General features: G+C 43.0%; 1 protein-coding gene across 1 annotated transcript in view; it reads right to left on the reverse strand.

Moving 5' to 3' along the window:
• The window catches only part of cntn3a.2 (contactin 3a, tandem duplicate 2), a 123,451-nt gene extending 104,434 nt beyond the window's left edge, over positions 1-19,017 (reverse strand). Inside the window, exons 1-3 of the mRNA XM_080899718.1 lie at positions 18,504-19,017; positions 15,763-15,902; positions 14,896-15,031 (exon numbers count right to left, since the gene is read on the reverse strand). Coding sequence (XP_080755844.1) covers positions 14,896-15,031; positions 15,763-15,817 — 191 coding nt within the window. The 5' untranslated portion in view covers positions 15,818-15,902; positions 18,504-19,017. The remainder of the gene's footprint in view (positions 1-14,895; positions 15,032-15,762; positions 15,903-18,503) is intronic.
• Between the last annotated feature and the right edge of the window lie 669 nt (positions 19,018-19,686).

Below are 19,686 nucleotides of genomic sequence, written 5' to 3' on the forward strand. Positions count from 1 at the left end.
CATTTCAACTCATTCATTCGTGATTAGTTAGTCGTTCCACTAGGTGGCGCTCTAACCATTATGTACAAATGGCATAACAAACATTTCCGAGCTCGAGTCTCATCCCGCCTATGAGCTTTGGGAGAGATTGGACATTGTGTTTTTGAGTGACAGCAGATTACTGCTTTTTGGCGAGTGATTGAAACTCCACGTGCCGCCATGACCATCCCGTTTCCCTGAATGTAAAAAGCTTCGCAATTTAACATCACAAAGGTCTTTAGATTCCACACACAGGAGATTGCATCAATCTGATGAAATCCCTTGGAGAAGTACGTCAAAGAACCGTGCCTGAAAAGAGGGTAAAATGTTGCCAAAATTGCACATTAATTTTAAAATGGCTGACTTCCTGTTGGATTTGGGATATTGCACCAAGAGACTTTTTTGTACATCTTGATATCTCCTATAAGCTTACCAGGTTTCAGACTCATACATAGAACACAGAGCAGGGGCTGTGGTTTTGAAATTTTGTAGGGGGCGCTGTGGAGCCATTTCGCGCTATTCAATGAAAATGATCACATGACAACAAAGCCTTCATCCGTTTGGAGGTGTGTGCTAAATTTAAGGCCTCTATATACTTTCCAAGCCCCTCAAAAGCCACTTCATCTTTCATGGTGGACCGCGTTGCCACCAGGGTGCGCCGTTCAGTTTAAAGTCACAATTTTTGCACTAAAACATCACGAGGGACTGATGTTGATATTCACCGCTTTTGAGGTGGCCACGATGAACCTGTGAAAATCAGTACAACAAAGTGTAAGACATGACATTTCCTGTTCCCACTAGGTGGCGCTCTTCATATTCCTGACAATGGGCACATCAATCTGTTCAGGGCGGGTCTGACATCACGCCTGTAAAGTCTGGTACTGATCAGACTGGATTTCATTGAGTTATACTAATTTGTTTCTTCATGGCGTGACATCAAAGTTCGCCATGCTGCTGGGGTCACACCCTTTCGCGAAAACTCACAGTTTTCACTGTACCCCAAGACCAACTCCTTAAGGCTTTCCTGGAGAAATATGAGGCTGCAGATGTCACCCATCACAATACTGTACCCCAAAGTGTAAAACATGACATTTCCTGTTCCCACTAGGTGGCGCTGGCCCTTATGTCAAATATGGCACTTGAAATATGTTCAGGGGTGGAGCCTTATCATATGTGTGCTCTTTGGTCAAGGTCAGAAAATGTATGACAAAATGAGAGGCAATAAGATTTTCATGGCGAGTCATCGAAATTCGCCATGGCGCCACGGCGTCACCGTATTGTGAAAACTCAAAAGCTCCGCAATTTAACATGGCCCAGGTGTGTAGTTGACACTGTCCAAAGATGAAGCTTATACAACCAAATCCCAAGGAGGAGTTCGAAAAAGTTCGAGGCATGGAAATGGCAAAATTAGAGCCAAAATGTCACCTTCTCTTCCAAATGGCGGACTTCCTGTTGGGTTTGCGTCAATGGGCCCACTGACTTTTTTGTTCGTCTTGGCATGATACACATGTGTGCCAAATTTCATACATGTAGCTCAAACGATGTGGTCGTAGGGCTGCATTTAACAAGGCATAGGTGGCGCTGTAGAGCCATTTCCCAGTGCTCATATGTAAAACCATTAAAATACAAAATTTTTCACCAGACCTGGCATGTGTGCAAAATTTCATGAGTTTTTGAGCATGTTTAGGCCCTCAAAAAGGCCCTTGTTTGGGGTGAATAATAATAATAATTAAAGCTGCAAGCAGCGTTATGAGGGCCCTCGCACCCTGGCGTGTCGAGCCACGCCCAACACCTAAAACCAGCACGTCCGATGTGATGTCACATTGATGGAATTCATGCATTTAACCACCAGCTAACATTTCATTTGGTTCAACCATGAGTATAGTCGTCCCACTAGGTGGCGCTCTAACCATTATAGACAAAGGGCATAACAAACATTTCCGAGCTCGAGTCTCATCACGCCTGCGACCTTTGGGAGAGATTGGACTTTGTGTCTTTGAGTGACAGCATATTACTGCTTTTTGGCCAGTGATTGAAACTCCACGTGCCGCCATGACCACCCCGTTTCCTTGAACGTAAAAAGCTTCGCAATTTAACATCACAAAGGTCTTTAGATTCCACACACTGGAGAATGGTTCAATATGATTAAATCCCTTGGAGGAGTTCGTCAAAGAACGATGCCTGAAAAGAGGGGAAAATGTTGCCAAAATTACACATTAATTTTAAAATGGCTGACTTCCTGTTGGATTTGGGATATTGCTCCAAGAGACTTTTTTGTACATCTTGATATTTTCCATAAGCTTACCAGGTTTCAGACTCATAGATGAAACACAGAGCAGGGGCTGTTGTTTTGAAATTTTGAAGGGGGCGCTGTGGAGCAATTTCGCGCTATTCAATGAAAATGATCACATGACAACAAAGCCTACATCCATTTGGAGGTGTGTGCCAAATTTCAAGCCTCTATAAACTTTCCAAGCCCCTCAAAAGCCACTTCATCTTTCATGGTGAACCGCGTTGCCACCAGGGTGCGCCGTTCAGTTTAAAGTCACAATTTTTGCACTGAAGCATCACGAGGGACTGATGTTGATATTCACCGCTTTTGAGGTGGCCACGATGAACCTGTGAAAATCAGTACAACAAAATTAAAGCCATGACATTTCCTGTTGCCACTAGGTGGCGCTGTCCGTATTTCCGACAATGGGCACATCAATCTGTTCAGGGTGGGTCTGACATCATGCCTGTAAAGTCTGGTACTGATCAGACTGGATTTCATTGAGTTATACTAATTTGTTTCTTCATGGCGTGACATCAAAGTTCGCCATGCCGCTGGGGTCACACCCTTTTGCGAAAAGTCACAGTTTTCACTGTAACCCAAGACCAACTCCTTAAGGCTTTCCTGGAGAAATTTGAGGCTGCAGATGTCACCCATCACAATACTGTACCCCAAAGTGTAAAACATGACATTTCCTGTTCCCACTAGGTGGCGCTGTCCCTGATGTAAAATATGGCAGTTGAAATATGTTCATGGGTGGAGCCTTATCATATGTGTTCACTTTGGTCAAGGTCAGAAAATCTATGACAGAATGAGAGGCAATAAGATTTTCATGGCGAGTCATCGAAATTCGCCGTGGCGCCACGGCCTCATGGTATTGTGAAAACTCAAAAGCTCCGCAATTTAACATGGCACAAGGGTGTAGTTGACACTGACCAAATATGAAGGTTATGAAATCAAACCCCAAGGAGGAGTTCGCAAAAGTTCGAGGCATGGAAATGGCAAAATTAGAGCCAAAATGTCACCTTCTCTTCCAAATGGCGGACTTCCTGTTGGGTTTGCGTCAATGGGCCCACTGACTTTTTTGTTCGTCTTGGCATGATACACATGTGTGCCAAATTTCATACATGTAGCCCAAACGATGTGGTCGTAGGGCTGCATTTAACAAGGCATAGGTGGCGCTCTAGAGCCATTTCCCAGTGCTCATATGTAAAACCATTAAAAAACAAAATTTTTCACCAGACCTGGCATGTGTGCAAAATTTCATGAGTTTTTGAGCATGTTTAGGCCCTCAAAAAGGCCCTTGTTTGGGGTGAATAATAATAATAATTAAAGCTGCAAGCAGCGTTATGAGGGCCCTCGCACCCCCGGCGCGTCGAGCCACGCCCAACACCTAAAACCAGCACCTCCGATCTGATGTCACATTGATGGAATTCATGCATTTAACCACCAGCTAACAATTCATCTCATTCAATCATGATTATAGTTGTCCCACTAGGTGGAGCTCTAACCATTACTGACAAATGGCATAACAAACATTTCCTAGCTCGAGTCTCATCACACCTGAGACGTTTGGGAGAGATTGGACATTGTGTTTTTGAGTGACAGCAGATTACTGCTTTTTGGCGAGTGATTCAAACTCTAAGTGCCACCATAACCACCCCGTTTCACTGAACGTAAAAAGCTTCGCAATTTAACATCACAAAGGTCTTTAGATTCCACACACTGGAGATTGGTTCAATATGATGAAATCCCTTGGAGGAGTTCGTCAAAGAACGGTGCCTGGAAAGAGGGGAAAATGTTGCCAAAATTACACATTAATATTAAAATGGCTGACTTCCTGTTGGATTTGGGATATTGCACCAAGAGACTTTTTTGTACATCTTGATATCTCCTATAAGCTTACCAGGTTTCAGAATCATACATAGAACACAGAGCAGGGGCTGTGGTTTTGAAATTTTGTAGGGGGCGCTGTGGAGCAATTTCGCGCTATTCAATGAAAATGATCACATGCCAACAAAGCCTTCATCCATTTGGAGGTGTGTGCCAAATTTCAAGCCTCTATAAACTTGCCAAGACCCTCAAAAGCCACTTCATCTTTCATGTTGAACAGCGTTGCCACCAGGGTGCGCCGTTCAGTTTAAAGTCACAATTTTTGCACTGAAGCATCACGAGGGACTGATGGTGATATTCACCGCTTTTGAGGTGGCCAAGATGAACCTGTGAAAATCAGTACAACAAAATTAAAGCCATGACATTTCCTGTTGCCACTAGGTGGCGCTGTCCGTATTTCCGACAATGGGCACATCAATCTGTTCAGGGCGGGTCTGACATCATGCCTGTAAAGTCTGGTACTGATCAGACTGGATTTCATTGAGTTATACTAATTTGTTTCTTCATGGCGTGACATCAAAGTTCGCCATGCTGCTGGGGTCACACCCTTTCGCGAAAACTCACAGTTTTCACTGTAACCCAAGACCAACTCCTTAAGGCTTTCCTGGAGAAATTTGAGGCTGCAGATGTCACCCTTCACTATACTGTACCCCAAAGTGTAAAACATGACATTTCCTGTTCCCACTAGGTGGCGCTGTCCTTGAGGTCAAATATGGCAGTTGAAATATGTTCAGGGGTGGAGCCTTATCATATGTGTGCTCTTTGGTCCAGATTGGAACATGTATGACAGAATGAGAGGCAATAAGATTTTCATGGCGAGTCATCGAAATTCGCCATGGCGCCACGGCCTCATAGTATTGTGAAAACTCAAAAGCTCCGCAATTTAACATGGCACAAGGGTGTAGTTGACACTGTCCAAATTTGAAGCTTATACGACCAAATCCCAAGGAGGAGTTCGTTAAAGTACAAGGCATGGAAACGGTAAAATCAGAGCCAAAATGTCACCTTCAATCCAAAATGGCGGACTTCCTGTTGGGTTTGCGTCAATGGGCCCACAGACTTTTTTGTTCGTCTTGGCATGATACACATGTGTGCCAAATTTCATACATGTAGCTGAAACGATGTGGTCGTAGGGCTGCATTTAACAAGGCATAGGTGGCGCTCTAGAGCCATTTCCCAGTGCTCATATGTAAAACCATTAAAATACGTAAATTTTCACCAGACCTGACGCGTGCGCAAAATTTCCAGAGTTTTCGAGCATGTTTAGGCCCTCAAAAGGCCGATTCATTTGCCGGAATAATAATAATAATAATAATAAACAGAGCAATTACAATAGGGCCTTCGCACTGTCAGTGCTCGGGCCCTAAAAAGAAACGGAGCAGATACAATAGGGCCTTCGCACTCTCGGTGCTCGGGCCCTAATAAGAAACGGAGCAGATACAATAGGGCCTTCGCACTCTCAGTGCTCGGGCCCTAATAAGAAACGGAGCAGATACAATAGGGCCTTCGCACTCTCAGTGCTCGGGCCCTAATAATAATAATAATAATAATTAAAGCTGCAAGCAGCGTTATGAGGGCCCTCGCACCCCCGGCGTGTCGAGCCATGCCCAACACCTGAAACCAGCACATCCGATCTGATGTCACATTGATGGAATTCATGCATTTAACCACCAGTTAACATTTCATTTGGTTCAACCATGAGTATAGTCGTCCCACTAGGTGGCGCTCTAACCATTATAGACAAAGGGCATAACAAACATTTCCGAGCTCGAGTCTCATCACGCCTGCGACCTTTGGGAGAGATTGGACTTTGTGTCTTTGAGTGACAGCATATTACTGCTTTTTGGCGAGTGATTGAAACTCCACGTGCCGCCATGACCACCCCGTTTCCTTGAACGTAAAAAGCTTCGCAATTTAACATCACAAAGGTCTTTAGATTCCACACACTGGAGAATGGTTCAATATGATGAAATCCCTTGGAGGAGTTCGTCAAAGTATGAAGCCTGAAAAGAGGGGAAAATGTCGCCAAAATTACACATTAATTTTAAAATGGCTGACTTCCTGTTGGATTTGGGATATTGCTCCAAGAGACTTTTTTGTACATCTTGATATTTTCCATAAGCTTACCAGGTTTCAGACTCATAGATGAAACACAGAGCTGGGGCTGATGTTTTGAAATTTTGAAGGGGGCGCTGTGGAGCAATTTCACGCTATTCAATGAAAATGATCACATGACAACAAAGCCTTCATACATTTGGAGGAGTGTGCTAAATTTCAAGCCTCTATAAACTTTCCAAGCCCCTCAAAAGCCACTTCATCTTTCATGGTGAACCGCGTTGCCACCAGGGTGCGCCGTTCAGTTTAAAGTCACAATTTTTGCTCTGAAGCATCACGAGGGACTGATGTTGATATTCACCGCTTTTGAGGTGGCCACGATGAACCTGTGAAAATCAGTACAACAAAATTAAAGCCATGACATTTCCTGTTGCCACTAGGTGGCGCTGTCCGTATTTCCGACAATGGGCACATCAATCTGTTCAGGGCGGGTCTGACATCATGCCTGTAAAGTCTGGTACTGATCAGACTGGATTTCATTGAGTTATACTAATTTGTTTCTTCATGGCGTGACATCAAAGTTCGCCATGCTGCTGGGGTCACACCCTTTTGCGAAAAGTCACAGTTTTCACTGTAACCCAAGACCAACTCCTTAAGGCTTTCCTGGAGAAATTTGAGGCTGCAGATGTCACCCATCACTATACTGTACCCCAAAGTGTAAAACATGACATTTCCTGTTCCCACTAGGTGGCGCTGTCCCTGATGTCAAATATGGCAGTTGAAATATGTTCAGGGGTGGAGCCTTATCATATGTGTTCACTTTGGTCAAGGTCAGAAAATGTATGACAAAATGAGAGGCAATAAGATTTTCATGGCGAGTCATCGAAATTCGCCATGGCGCCACGGCCTCATAGTATTGTGAAAACTCAAAAGCTCCGCAATTTAACATGGCACAAGGGTGTAGTTGACACTGACCAAATATGAAGGTTATGAAATCAAACCCCAAGGAGGAGTTCGCAAAAGTTCGAGGCATGGAAATGGCAAAATTAGAGCCAAAATGTCACCTTCTCTTCCAAATGGCGGACTTCCTGTTGGGTTTGCGTCAATGGGCCCCCAGACTTTTTTGTTCGTCTTGGCATGATACACATGTGTGCCAAATTTCATACATGTAGCTGAAACGATGTGGTCGTAGGGCTGCATTTAACAAGGCATAGGTGGCGCTCTAGAGCCATTTCCCAGTGCTCATATGTAAAACCATTAAAATACAAAATTTTTCACCAGACCTGGCATGTGTGCAAAATTTCATGAGTTTTTGAGCATGTTTAGGCCCTCAAAAAGGCCCTTGTTTCGCCTGAATAATAATAATAATAATAATAATAATAATAATAAGAAACGGAGCAGATACAATAGGGCCTTCGCACTCTCGGTGCTCGGGCCCTAATAATAAACAGAGCAATTACAATAGGGCCTTCGCACTGTCAGTGCTCGGGCCCTAATTAATTGATTCAAAGTTGATACAAGGTTACTACAGGCTCAGACAAACAGATGACGACATATTATGCCATGCCATTATATATTGAAAAAAACAAACAAATCCCCACCCCAGCAAAATGCAGAAGCATGAAAAAACTAAGTACACCCTTACTGATTCCCCAGGAATTAAGAGGATGAGAAACAGCCAAGTGCTGCTAATCCAGTCCACTTGATTAAGTGATGATCAGCAAGTGTAAGCACCTCTATAAAAGAAAGATTTTTGGCAGTCTGTTGGTCTGTAAAGTTCAGGTGTGTGTTAGCAAAATGCCAAGGAGGAAAGACATCAGCAGTGATCTGGGAGAAGCTGCTGACCATTAAACTAGGAAGGGTCTAAAGGACATTCCCCCACAATTTTAAGTCCATCATTCTACAGTAAGAATGATTATTCACAAGTGGAAAAAACTCAAGACAGCTGCTAGTCTTCCCAGGAGTGGGAATGCCAGCAAATTCACCCAAGGTCAGACAGGTGACCTGCAAAAACCTCAAAGCAACATCTGAGTTAGCATTAAAATTTAAAGTTCATGACAACTCAATTAGAAAAAGGCAAGTATGGCTTGGTTGGAAGAGCTGCCAGGAGAAAACCCTCTTCTCTCTAAAAATAACACGGCTGCTCAGCTAAAGTTTGCAAAGCTGCATCTGCAGAAACCAGAAGACTTCTGAAACAATGTCCTGTGGACAGGCAAGACCGTTGTTTGGCCACATTGCACTGTGCCACATTTGGAGAAAACCAAACGCCGAATATCAGCACAAACACCTCAAACCAGCTGTCAGTGAGTCGACAATGAACTCTTCCAGACTTCAAGCTGACTGAAACCCTGTGGTGGGACCTTAAGAGAGCTGTGCATAAACAACAGTCTACAAACTTTGATGAACTGAATCAATGCTGTAAAGAAGAGTGAATCAAAATTCCTCCACAACAATGTGAGAGACTGATAAAGTCACGCAAAAAACTATTCATTCATGTTATTGTGGTTATAGTTATTACCAAAATGCAGAAACATTTTGCAGAAACCAAAATGTTTCTGCATTTTAGCTTATTTTTGTTAAAATAAATAAACAATATATCATATATTGTTCTACATCTGAGGTTGTATTTAAGTAACTTTCGAAGCTGATAAGGACCCGATGAGTTTATTATCTGCTGAAATTTACCACCTTAGGATTAAAAGAGAGTGTACTTTGTTTTTCGAGACTGTATGCTGCTTGAGCGAATCATATTTTTTTGTACCTGCAGTCTAACAGTACCGTAATCATGCTGCCATGTCTATATATCATTAATTTACTCACCTAACAGATGTCCTTTGTGTCTGTATAAACCTTGAAGTGCAAATTTCTTTACGGTGTTGTATTTTTTCCATTTTTCTTTATTTAGCTCTGCTACTACTTGCTGCTGCAGTTATCCCATTTTCCCCACAGGGATCATTAAAGTTTAATCTAGGGGTATCATACACAAAGCTGTCCTTCGCTATTTAAGGGGAGCGGAGGACAAAGGTTTTAGAAGCCATTCTGGACAATGATCATCAGTCTAACCATAATCACCTCGTCTCTGTCACATTAGATTTACATAATGTGATATTATTCCACCTTTGACTCCCCATCAGGACTAAACATTACCACCTGGCAAGAGGTAACAATGGCTCAATGTATCAAAGGAGGCCTTTTAAACTCCTTTTCACCCTTTATTATATCTTTCCAACACTTAGCAGGAGGAAGAATTTAAAAAAGAAGAAGCTCTGTGAAGCAGGTTACGACGGTGCTATCAAATAAATGAAGCACCTAAAAGAACTCTTAAAAACTTAAGGTTAATTCATTGATTCAAGCAAGTCTCATTATTCATTTTCATTCCCCGCCACCGCAAAAACTCTATCTCCTTTTAAATGCTATTCAAAAGCTGAGCATTGATGGGTTCAAGGACAGAGCACTTTTCAAGAATGTTCCATTGTTTGTGTTTAAGAAAAAAACATAACCCTTTCTTTCACTTAGCAAAACACTTCCTTTCTTGCTTTACTTAAGTGGCAACAAGTGGCAACAGACATGTGGGAAACACAATGGATGACTTTTCAAAAGCATATATGTTTCGCTTCCCAGTAAAAGAGAGAAGAAAAAGAAAACATTCTTAAAGAATAATTAGCGATCAGGTGCAACAATATCAACATTGGAATAACACTGGTCATTAAAATGCACCACTGAATTCATGTGGATTTTACTTTAATGTTTTACATGGTTGCAGACTCATGACAATTGCAGTGGCTTCCTCCAGCCTCAGTAGAGCAATGCGCTCCACTGCATTTAAAAAAAAAGGTGGTGGGAACATTTTGGGAGTATTACAAAAATCGTTTTCACACATTAACTCTGGAAAAAGTTGGCAGTACTTGGGAAGATGCCGTCTTCTCTCACATGCAGTACACATGGAGATCGCTCGTGCCAGCCATGTTCTCGATGCTGGAAATATTCAGTTTGGTTTACAGTAGAGATCTTCCTGTGCAGAGCGTCCACAAAGCAGCACATAGGGCTCGCTAGCTGTGCATTCACCAGGGTATTATCTGTGCTGTTCTCACAATCTGTGCAAACCAGAACCCACTGCGTGGGACATTTGCATTCTCACATGCACCTCCGTCAGGTAATATTTCGAAAAGTTGAGGGCTCATATCCCAATCTGTTCAAGCATCTGTGGGATGCCCAATCCAATAAGAGCTCTTAACCCAGCGGACCTCGAGGATCTGCTACCAATGAGCTAGACTCAGAGGTCCTGAATCCATGCCCAAAAAGGTCAGTGCTGTTTTGATGCATCTAAACAATAGAGGAGGTTTTAATGGCTGATCAGTGCACGTTTATCATGCTGTACAAGGAGTTTGTGACTTAACCAATGCCTCTCTGCCTGAAATCTTTCCACAGCGCTGCACATAGATTGCTTACACAGAATGCAGACTGGCAGATCAATTTGCTCTCACATCTATGGTATATGTGTATGTGGACATCCTGGAAAGGAGAGAGTGGTTGTTTATTTGACACCACAGCCTGATTGACAGCTTTCCCACCAACTTGAGCAAAAAAAAAAGCAAGCGCTCGATAACACCTTTGTTTTTTAAACTAATGAAATATGACTCTTCATGAACCGTCTGTGCTGCAGAAACAAAGCAATAAAAAGGGCAGAAACTTGAAGTGGCAGGCAAAACTGCCCACTGGTTTCAGAAATAACTCAAATAACTTTGAAAAATAAAGCAAAATATCTCCTTTGCCAAGAAAGGGAAGCATAACAGAAACATTTGTGCGAAAAGACAGACATAAACAAGATGATGAAGTCGCTGGAGACGGAAAGGCGAAGAAAGACTCGACTACAAATGTCCTGATGCCAGGACTTCCCCAGAAATCCCACGTCCATGCTCTGAGGGGACCGTGTTGCTTTGACGCCACGAGGCAGACCTACACAAGATCAGGCAGGTGGTTTTAATGTTGTGGCCGATCAATACACATGCAGCTTGGTCACTGTATGCAATGAGGTTAACCCTATTACTCTTGTGGCTTACGATGAACACCTAAAGGGCTGGAATGACTAGTACATGCCTGCATGTTTGTGTAGGTGTCCATGTCCACTCTTGCATTCAGCTCTTAATCCCTTAGCCACCGTTTTCACCTCTTTTTGACCTGCTCTGAAGTGCCTCTGCTGTTCAGTGGTGCCACGAACATAGGGCAGGTGATTGAATGGCAACTGGAAAACTGAATTACTCCGCTTGAAACTCATTTTGTGAACACATGTTGTCTGACCACAGAGAAATCCGAGTATTCTGGATGATCTACCGGTCTAGAGCCACAGACTTCAAACCTCAGGTCAAGTAAAGGGTAATAATAATAATAATAATAATAATGGATACTTTATTGATCCCCATGGGGAAATTACTTGTTTTTCTCTGCATTTGACCCATTCACTCTGTGAAGCAGTGGGCAGCCCACTAAGCAGGCGCCCGGGGAGCAGTGTGTAGGGACGGTACCTTGCTCAGGGGTACCTCAGGGTAGCCGTTAAGTGGATTCGAACCGCCGACCTTCCGATCATGGGGCGACCACTTTACCTACTGAGCTATCCCTGGTAGACAAGTCACCTTCTGTTTACGTTTAAGACACTCACACAGTGTAACTTTTATAGCCTGCAGCAGCAACGATGCTTTTCTATAGAAGATCTGATTTTCTCCCACGAGTTTTTAAATCAGTGCTGTGCGCATAGTATGAAAGTCTCATATCTCTGTGAGTGACAGGAGTGGCAGAGGAAAGGGAAAAGGGGGAAAAGAGAAGAAGGGGGATGGGAGAGAGCAGTGTGAGCCCATTTACACTTCAAGAGAGGAGCCAGAGAGGTGCTGAGGGCATACAGAGCCTAGCACAGCCAGCGTGACAAGACACCCCGTTAAACATGCTCATCTCACCTTTAATCAGTACATGGAAATACCTGGTCTTAGATGGGGAATGTGAAGAGCCTGAAATAATGAATGTACATACTCCACACCACTGTCATTCATTTCATCTGCGCCGGCTGTGCTGCAGTAATTCCAACGTCGAACGCCAAAGACACTTGTAATCAATGTCTGTTGGTGCCAACCGGTGTCTAGCAACCTGCATCGGCCTCATTGTGTTTTATAAGAGGAGACGATCATTAAGATGCTACACATGTGTCACTAAGATACTATCTGGTAAGACAAGAGGCAGATTGGTGGTGTGTTAGTCAATATGAATTAGTAAAGCCATAATGACACTGCTGCACAGAGTGTCTATGTGCATTTCAGTCTAATTTGAAGAAAATTAATAGAAAGGAAAGCGGCTTGCATGAAAACTATAATCTAAATTGGCTTTGCAAGAATGGCAAGCTGGGAGCAGCCAGGAGTATAAAAAGGTGTCTGCATCTGTATTACTTTTCTTTTCTGGGGTAAAAAGTCACTGAGAATATCCAGATGAGTACATCACTTCTTCCTTTCCCTCATCTTCTTTTTCCATTTAGATTGCGATCATGTCTCAATGCAGCTTTTATGTTTGCTCAACTAATCATTTACTTTAAACAAGCTCCTCTTTTGACGTTGACAGTTGAGAAAATACCGTCGGTGATGAACGCGAAAGAGTGGAGAAAGTGCAAGTAACTGCTTATGAGGTGGAGAACGAGTCCGTCTGTGTTATTTTAAACAAAAGAGCAATACGGCGTTGATAATGTGCTAACTGAACTGCAGTTCAGTTAGGACGCTGGATCTTTATTTCCATCAGTTTATATTTGAAAGCTGTGTTCTGGCATCTCACTCCCATGAGTGAATGAATGTACTAATCTGGAAGTGAGCACAAGCGGGACCCAACACAGAGTCATGCATCAGTGACTATAGATGGGACATTTAATAAGTCAGGTACAGCACAAGACGAAGTGATGGGGTGCAGGTGGGTTGCAAAGCGCCTTGCAGGTGCAAACATTGGGGAATGAGGCAAACGTGGGCTGGCTAAAGCAGCTTTAATAGTGTGTCCTAAGTAGAGCTGGGCGATAGAACGATAACGATATGTATCGCGATATAACTTTTACTCGATAGAGAAATTAAGCTATCGCGATAGACCTCGCCGCTCTTGTCCTCTTAAAAAAAAAAAAAAAAAAAGGTCAGCCAATCCAAATTCAGTAGCGCAGAGCCGAACCAATCACAGCCGCAGCGTCACGTCGCGTGACTTGTTACATACAGCACAAGTGCCAAGCCGCACGTGTGTTTGTTTGGGAAGCAGCCAGCGGGTAATGGAGCCAGCGCGTAATGGAGGAAATGAGTGTGCCGACTAGAAAAATCAACCGAGCGTGACCGAAGAGAAAACAGATGATGGTTCCAATGCCGGAGAGATTGTCGAACGGAAGAGCCATAGAAGTTCCGTAGTTTGAAGGTATTTCGGCTATTTCAAGTCTGACAAAAAACAGAGTAGCGTGCACTGTAAATTGTGCCGAAAGCAAGTCTGGAAATACAATAAACTGGTGCATGCGTCACACTGTGCGCCACGTTATTGTTTCGGTGAAATGAATTTCTACAAGACTGTTACTGTTAATTCTACTCTCTGCAGTGTTTAAATGCTTACATATACACACAGTTACTGTCCCTCCACACATACGACTCGGTTCTGCTTCTATGCCCCAGCTTTGTTTACTTTTTCCCACCAAGGCTTCTAGACTTCTGATTGGCACGGTTAGGAATCTAGCGCCACCTGCTGCTTTGGCATGTTCATAGCAGCGTTTTCCTTCATTTCTGCCTTTATTGTGTGGACGAGATTATTTTTTAAAACGAAAACGGAAAATCTCCGTTTTCAAAAATACCCGTGTACGTGTCAGTCTCTGACTGGAAGCGCTAATTCGTCATTCGGCTTTTGTCAGACTAAAGTAACTGTTAAAACTGTTTGAAAAGCTCAGCTATACAACAAGGACAGATTGAGAATTTCCTTTTAGTTCTCAGTTTATTTGATATTGACAAAAGTTAGTCAGTTTTGTCTGTTCTTCTGTAAAACAAACTAAGATTTATTTTTAGAATTAATATTTTGTTTCTAAGTGGAATTGACAATTTAGTCTGTTTCATTTGTTCTATTTTGAAACTTAAACGCTTTAGCGGCTGCCTTTTGTGTAGTTTGTAATATTTGCCTTTATTTATCTGAAAAAGTCTCATGTTCCTTAAGTACATCTACCCTGTTGAACTTATTATGGGAAATAAATATTTAAATAAAAACAAGCTGCTGATTATTTCACATTTTACTTGTGAGCAACGGCACATTTAAATCTTACAAATATAGTTATTTGGCTTATATCGTGATAGATATCGTTATCGCCTGAAATGAAAAAAACATATCGTGATATGAAAAAATCTCATATCGCCCAGCTCTAGTCCTAAGTGAGATTTGCCAGTTAAATGTATGGAAGAGCATCGGCAAGGCTGTCAGCTGATGTTGGCGAACGTTGAGATCAGCTGAGCTGCTGGGATTCTGCTGAGCTCGACTTCTTATAAATGACTGCTACGTTAAACCCAACGAAATCTTGCAAATAATGATTTCTAAATCAGTCTTTCACCCATTTTAATAACCCCAAACTAACATTTTTGAAAACCTGAAGAATAAAAACCTAAACGTGAATGTGCTCCTACCTGTACTGAGGAGATGGTGTTCCCTTTGCGTCACAAGTCAGAGTAGCTTCCTCTTCTATGGAGTCAATGGGAATGAACAAATCACCCGGCTCCATTCTCCATCTCGGACCATGGAATGATCCACTGTCCAGGCAATCTGACAGAGACACAGTTCCAGCGTGAGCATGAAGACAGAATAGAAATCACTGTAATGGAGTCGGGACTCCATTATTACCTGATTTTTCTTAGATGGAAAAGTGTCATAAAGAGGCTTTTAAAACAGGGAAGCGAGTCTCATATCTTTGCGGGTGTTGCAAAGTGTTCTTGCAAACAAATAGATTTTTAAAAAATGAACTTCTCACAGCGTTCCCCAGTACCAGGAAGCCATTTCTGTCATTTTAAAAGTGTCACTGCTCCAGCATTAAAAAAAATAAAATACACACCTCTAGTTTAACAAATTCACAAGAAAACTTTTTTAATCATTTACTAACAAACTTTTTGTCTATGCTTGGTAAATACAAACATTACATGATTATTATTCAAAGAAAATCATTCCCAGCAGAAGGGGAAATCTTTACTCTCTTTTTATGTTACTTAAGTGTTTTTGTCTAAGTGAAAAAGGAAAAGAAAAGTAAAACGCCTCATCATCAGGTGAAAGTGATGACGAAGATTGAGAGTATTGTGTCTGGATTGTGAGTGGAAGCCAATACTGCAGAGTGCTCCTATAAACCTGAGCCATCATCCTCTCTGACACTATTTTTGTCTCATTCCACAGCTGTAAATGTCCAAACGTGAAGACACACACACACACACACACACACGTGCGCACGCACCAGAAACCCCCCCAAAAATCCATCACTCGTAAAAAAAAAAAAAAAGGTAGTTTACCTGTCAAACAGTCGATGATTGATAACAGTAGAAGCTGTTTCCATGGCAACGTCATATTTGGCAGCCAGGGGTAAATGAGACTTTCATCCAATAAGCTTTGAAATGGCACTTGTGTTCTCCGAGAGAGAGAGGAGCTTGACCTGTTGAAACGAGAATCTCCTTGTAAAATACCAAAAACTCCACCACTGACAGCGTAACATCTTTTAATCACCTATCAAGCTAAGACAGGGGAAGTGTCAGAATTTTTCTGTCAGCGGAAACATAATCACTGTAAAACTGGAGGAACAGTTTGGTGCCGGATAGCCCTCACATCTCTAATCAGCAATGATCCAGGCAATGTCACTTTGCGCCCTGTAGTGTGGCCAACTTGAACCCGGAGATGTCTGAGGGTGATACCAGAGGCATATGGGAGGAAGTCCACGCCAATCTATTAGGGGAGCAACCAACGCCTAGGCTCATCCTTCACTTGGACAGATTCACTCTCTGGCTGCCTGAGGAGACTTGGACCTGGGAATTGGGTGCCATCCAATCAATTAGATTCACCCACCCCAGCATGTGTCTTCCCACATGCTGGGGTGAATCAAGACAGCCTGATGAGGAAGCCATTCCACCCAGGTCCGTAATCAAGGGCAAGAGTCTGACTGCTTGTAGCATGTGTTGCAAATTGCGATGCGCGCGCTTCTTGCAGGAGGGGACTGAGCGCGTAATGATGCAATTACAAAATGTCAAACATACACACAATGAAGAGCAGGCAATAACACAGCAAATAAGGGAACGGTCTCATACACACACACATACACATATTACGAGTGCGCAGCGTATGGGAAGATTTGTGTACATTACTCTGCGCACGCATAAAAGGGAAGCGTATATGAATAAGTCGGGTCTGAAAATACAAGTTTCTTCAAGAGGTGTTGCGGCCGTATTAAGGGCAGGGGCAGATAATAACATCAATCTGCTAAATGTCACACAGCCCACACACACCTACACACTAAAGTTGCTTTCTCACCATGTACGAAACACATGTAACAGCCAGCCAGCTTACACACACACACACACACACACACACACACACACACACACACACACCCTCACTTTCCATTTAGAAGACATAAGCTGTGACGTGCGGCTCATTTGTGGTCTAATCCCAAGGCGAGTCTGGTTCAGAGTGCTACTTATGGAGGGTCTAATTGTTTGTTAGCTGCCTGCATGTCAAATCAGACACGTTGGGGTCTCAGCCAAGATTTTATTTCCTACCTTTCATGTTTTCTCCCCCCCCCCTTCCCAAAGTCTGCTAAATTGGATTGGTATGCCTCCTCTCTAGAAGACTCCTGCATGCCTTACCTCAGTAATAGGCCCACAGTGTAAAGTGCTGGCATCTCAAGACTGAAAATTGGTGTGTGTAAAAGGTATGGAGGGTATTACAGTACAGTCAACTTCGCATGTTGCATGGTTTGCATTTGCAGCGGGGTTTTACAGGGATGGCTCTGAGTTACATGTGTTCCTTTTTTCCCCCTACACATCCAATAAATCGTTTAAAAATGCAAATTGGAGGATTAGAGAATTACACCAGCGTAACACATGCTGTATAGAGCTGTCCACACACAGATGCAAGCTGACCCACCCACCCACTCACACACACACACACACACACACACACACACACACACACACACACACACACACACACACACATAAGCACACATTCACACTGCTTGCAATAATGGTGCTAACAGGATGGTGACAGAAGGTGGTGAGAAAGCTTTGGGGGGGATCGGTCTCAATCAAGAAGGGTACTTTCTGGAACCAATACACCACTGGCTTAACTGACACTTAAAAAAAGAATAAATGTATAAACACATATCTACCACCTACATCACACTCTGCCTGCATCCAAGTAACATGCTGACTGAACAAACAGCCCAGCTGGAAAGAGTAGGAGTGTACTTAGTTTGAAGGCCTGAGCTGCATTCATCACAGATTGTTCAGCTGACATTGTGGCATTAAAGTATGCAATTACCTTGTGAACGCTGCAAGGTAGAAACTGTGTGTGTGTGTGTGTGTGTGTGTGTGTGTGTGTGTGTGTGTGTGTGTGTGTGTGTGTGTGTGTACACCTTTGCACTCAGTGGATCGCATAAAGGATAAAGCCCATAATTACTGCTACTTCTGAAGTTTTTCTGTTTGTTTTTTTTTTACTTAAAATGCAGCCAAAAGAACCGTAATTACACGTTTCTTACTTTTCTTTCTTCTATGTTTTAGTGCATGCAAGTCCACCCAAGCCCCATTCAGCCCTTAAAAAATGTACTGGTCTTTGGCCTGTAGGTTAGCTCTATTTCACGGGGTGAGCTGCAGTGTGGCACCACACCAGGTAAGTACCACAGGAGCAGTTAGGGGGCTGAAATGCCAGGCTGTGACTAACTGCACCCCTTACATCACTTTGACAAAGAAAGGCAGGCATGTTGGAGCCAACTCCTTAATAAAAAAAAAAAAGAAAAGAAAAAGAAGTCTCCTCTTTCTAGATTGCCTCTTTAAAAAAAAAAAAAAAAAAAATCAGCCTGCTCAGTGTGCAGGAATTGGCCGCAGTTGGGAGGTCACGTCACGTTGCTCGAGTCTAAAACAAACAATTATTCTCAAATAAAAGGCATTAGGAGCGGACGGTGCTGTCGGGAACAGCATAAAAACAGGCCGACGTGGTGGCAACAGCATGCCCGTCGCTATTTATATAAATTACACAGTCTTACCTGTTATCCCGAAATATCTTGACACCAATAGGAACCAAATTCAGCCCTCACGGATAAAACGACAAACTGCTCCTCCATGGAAACCTCGTTAGAAGAATTTCGGTCGCAATTGCAAGGTCGTTCGTACAGGTGAAACTGAGCCGGTGGTCAGTCACAGATAACGGGTAACGAAGGAGACATAAACACACGCGTTTCATATCGCCCCTCTCACCCACCTCCTCCTCCGTTTCCTCCACTCCCCACCAAAAAAAGAAAAGAAAAGAAAAAAAGAAAAAGCACACACGCGCGCGCGCGCGCTCGCACGCACAACACCCACGTTGTTTGCTGTGCTGAATCACATTTGCTACATCCACAGTTACGAGGCTTGACTCTCGCCCGTGTCTGCGCTCCAGTGCGAGTAAGTATGAAATGGGGCTTGAAAAAGGAACCTCGCGAGGATGATTTATTGTGCGCGTCAGAGTCCCGCTCTCCCCGCGAAGGAAGGAGGAGTGGGCTGCACGGCGGGGAGAAGGTCGATAAAGCAGCCAGAACGTGCAGCGATGGGATGGGAAGGTGGTGCGGGGAGGGAGGCAGGGAAGAAGGCGCACCTGGCGGGGAACTGCGCCCCCCTGCGTCTTCATTTGGTACAGTCCTCCTGGCACACGTGCAGCCTACAGACATTAGTTTAAATTAAGCTAATTCTCCCACAGTGCCTGTTTGTGTAGTGTTTAGAAATGACAGAAAACATTAATCAGAAAACAAACACAAAACTTGGATAAACAGTTAAAATGACAAGTAGCTTTGTACAAGTATCAGGAAGTTTATTTTATTTTGGGCCAGACTTCTTTAATTTATACCGCTGCATAGGAAAACTTTAATTTGAGAATGATAGATAAAGACACAAAACAGACGTTATTAATTCCAATGGGAGAAATTCACATGTTACAGAAGCACAGGGGTCTGCAAGAAAGAGTGAATTAGAGACATATTAGACAAATAAATAAGGAAAAAATGTGTAAAAGTGTACAAATACAAAAAGCCAAAAATGATAGATAGATAGATAGATAGATAGATAGATAGATAGATAGATAGATAGATAGATAGATAGATAGATAGATAGATAGATAGATAAGAAGGTTCTGAAACATATCTATCCATTAACAATGAAGCTACAGTGAGGAGGCAGAGAGCCTCTGGTTCGGGG

This window comes from Rhamphochromis sp. 'chilingali', assembly GCF_963969265.1.
Source record: "Rhamphochromis sp. 'chilingali' genome assembly, chromosome: 12".
Lineage (NCBI taxonomy): Eukaryota > Metazoa > Chordata > Actinopteri > Cichliformes > Cichlidae > Rhamphochromis > Rhamphochromis sp. 'chilingali'.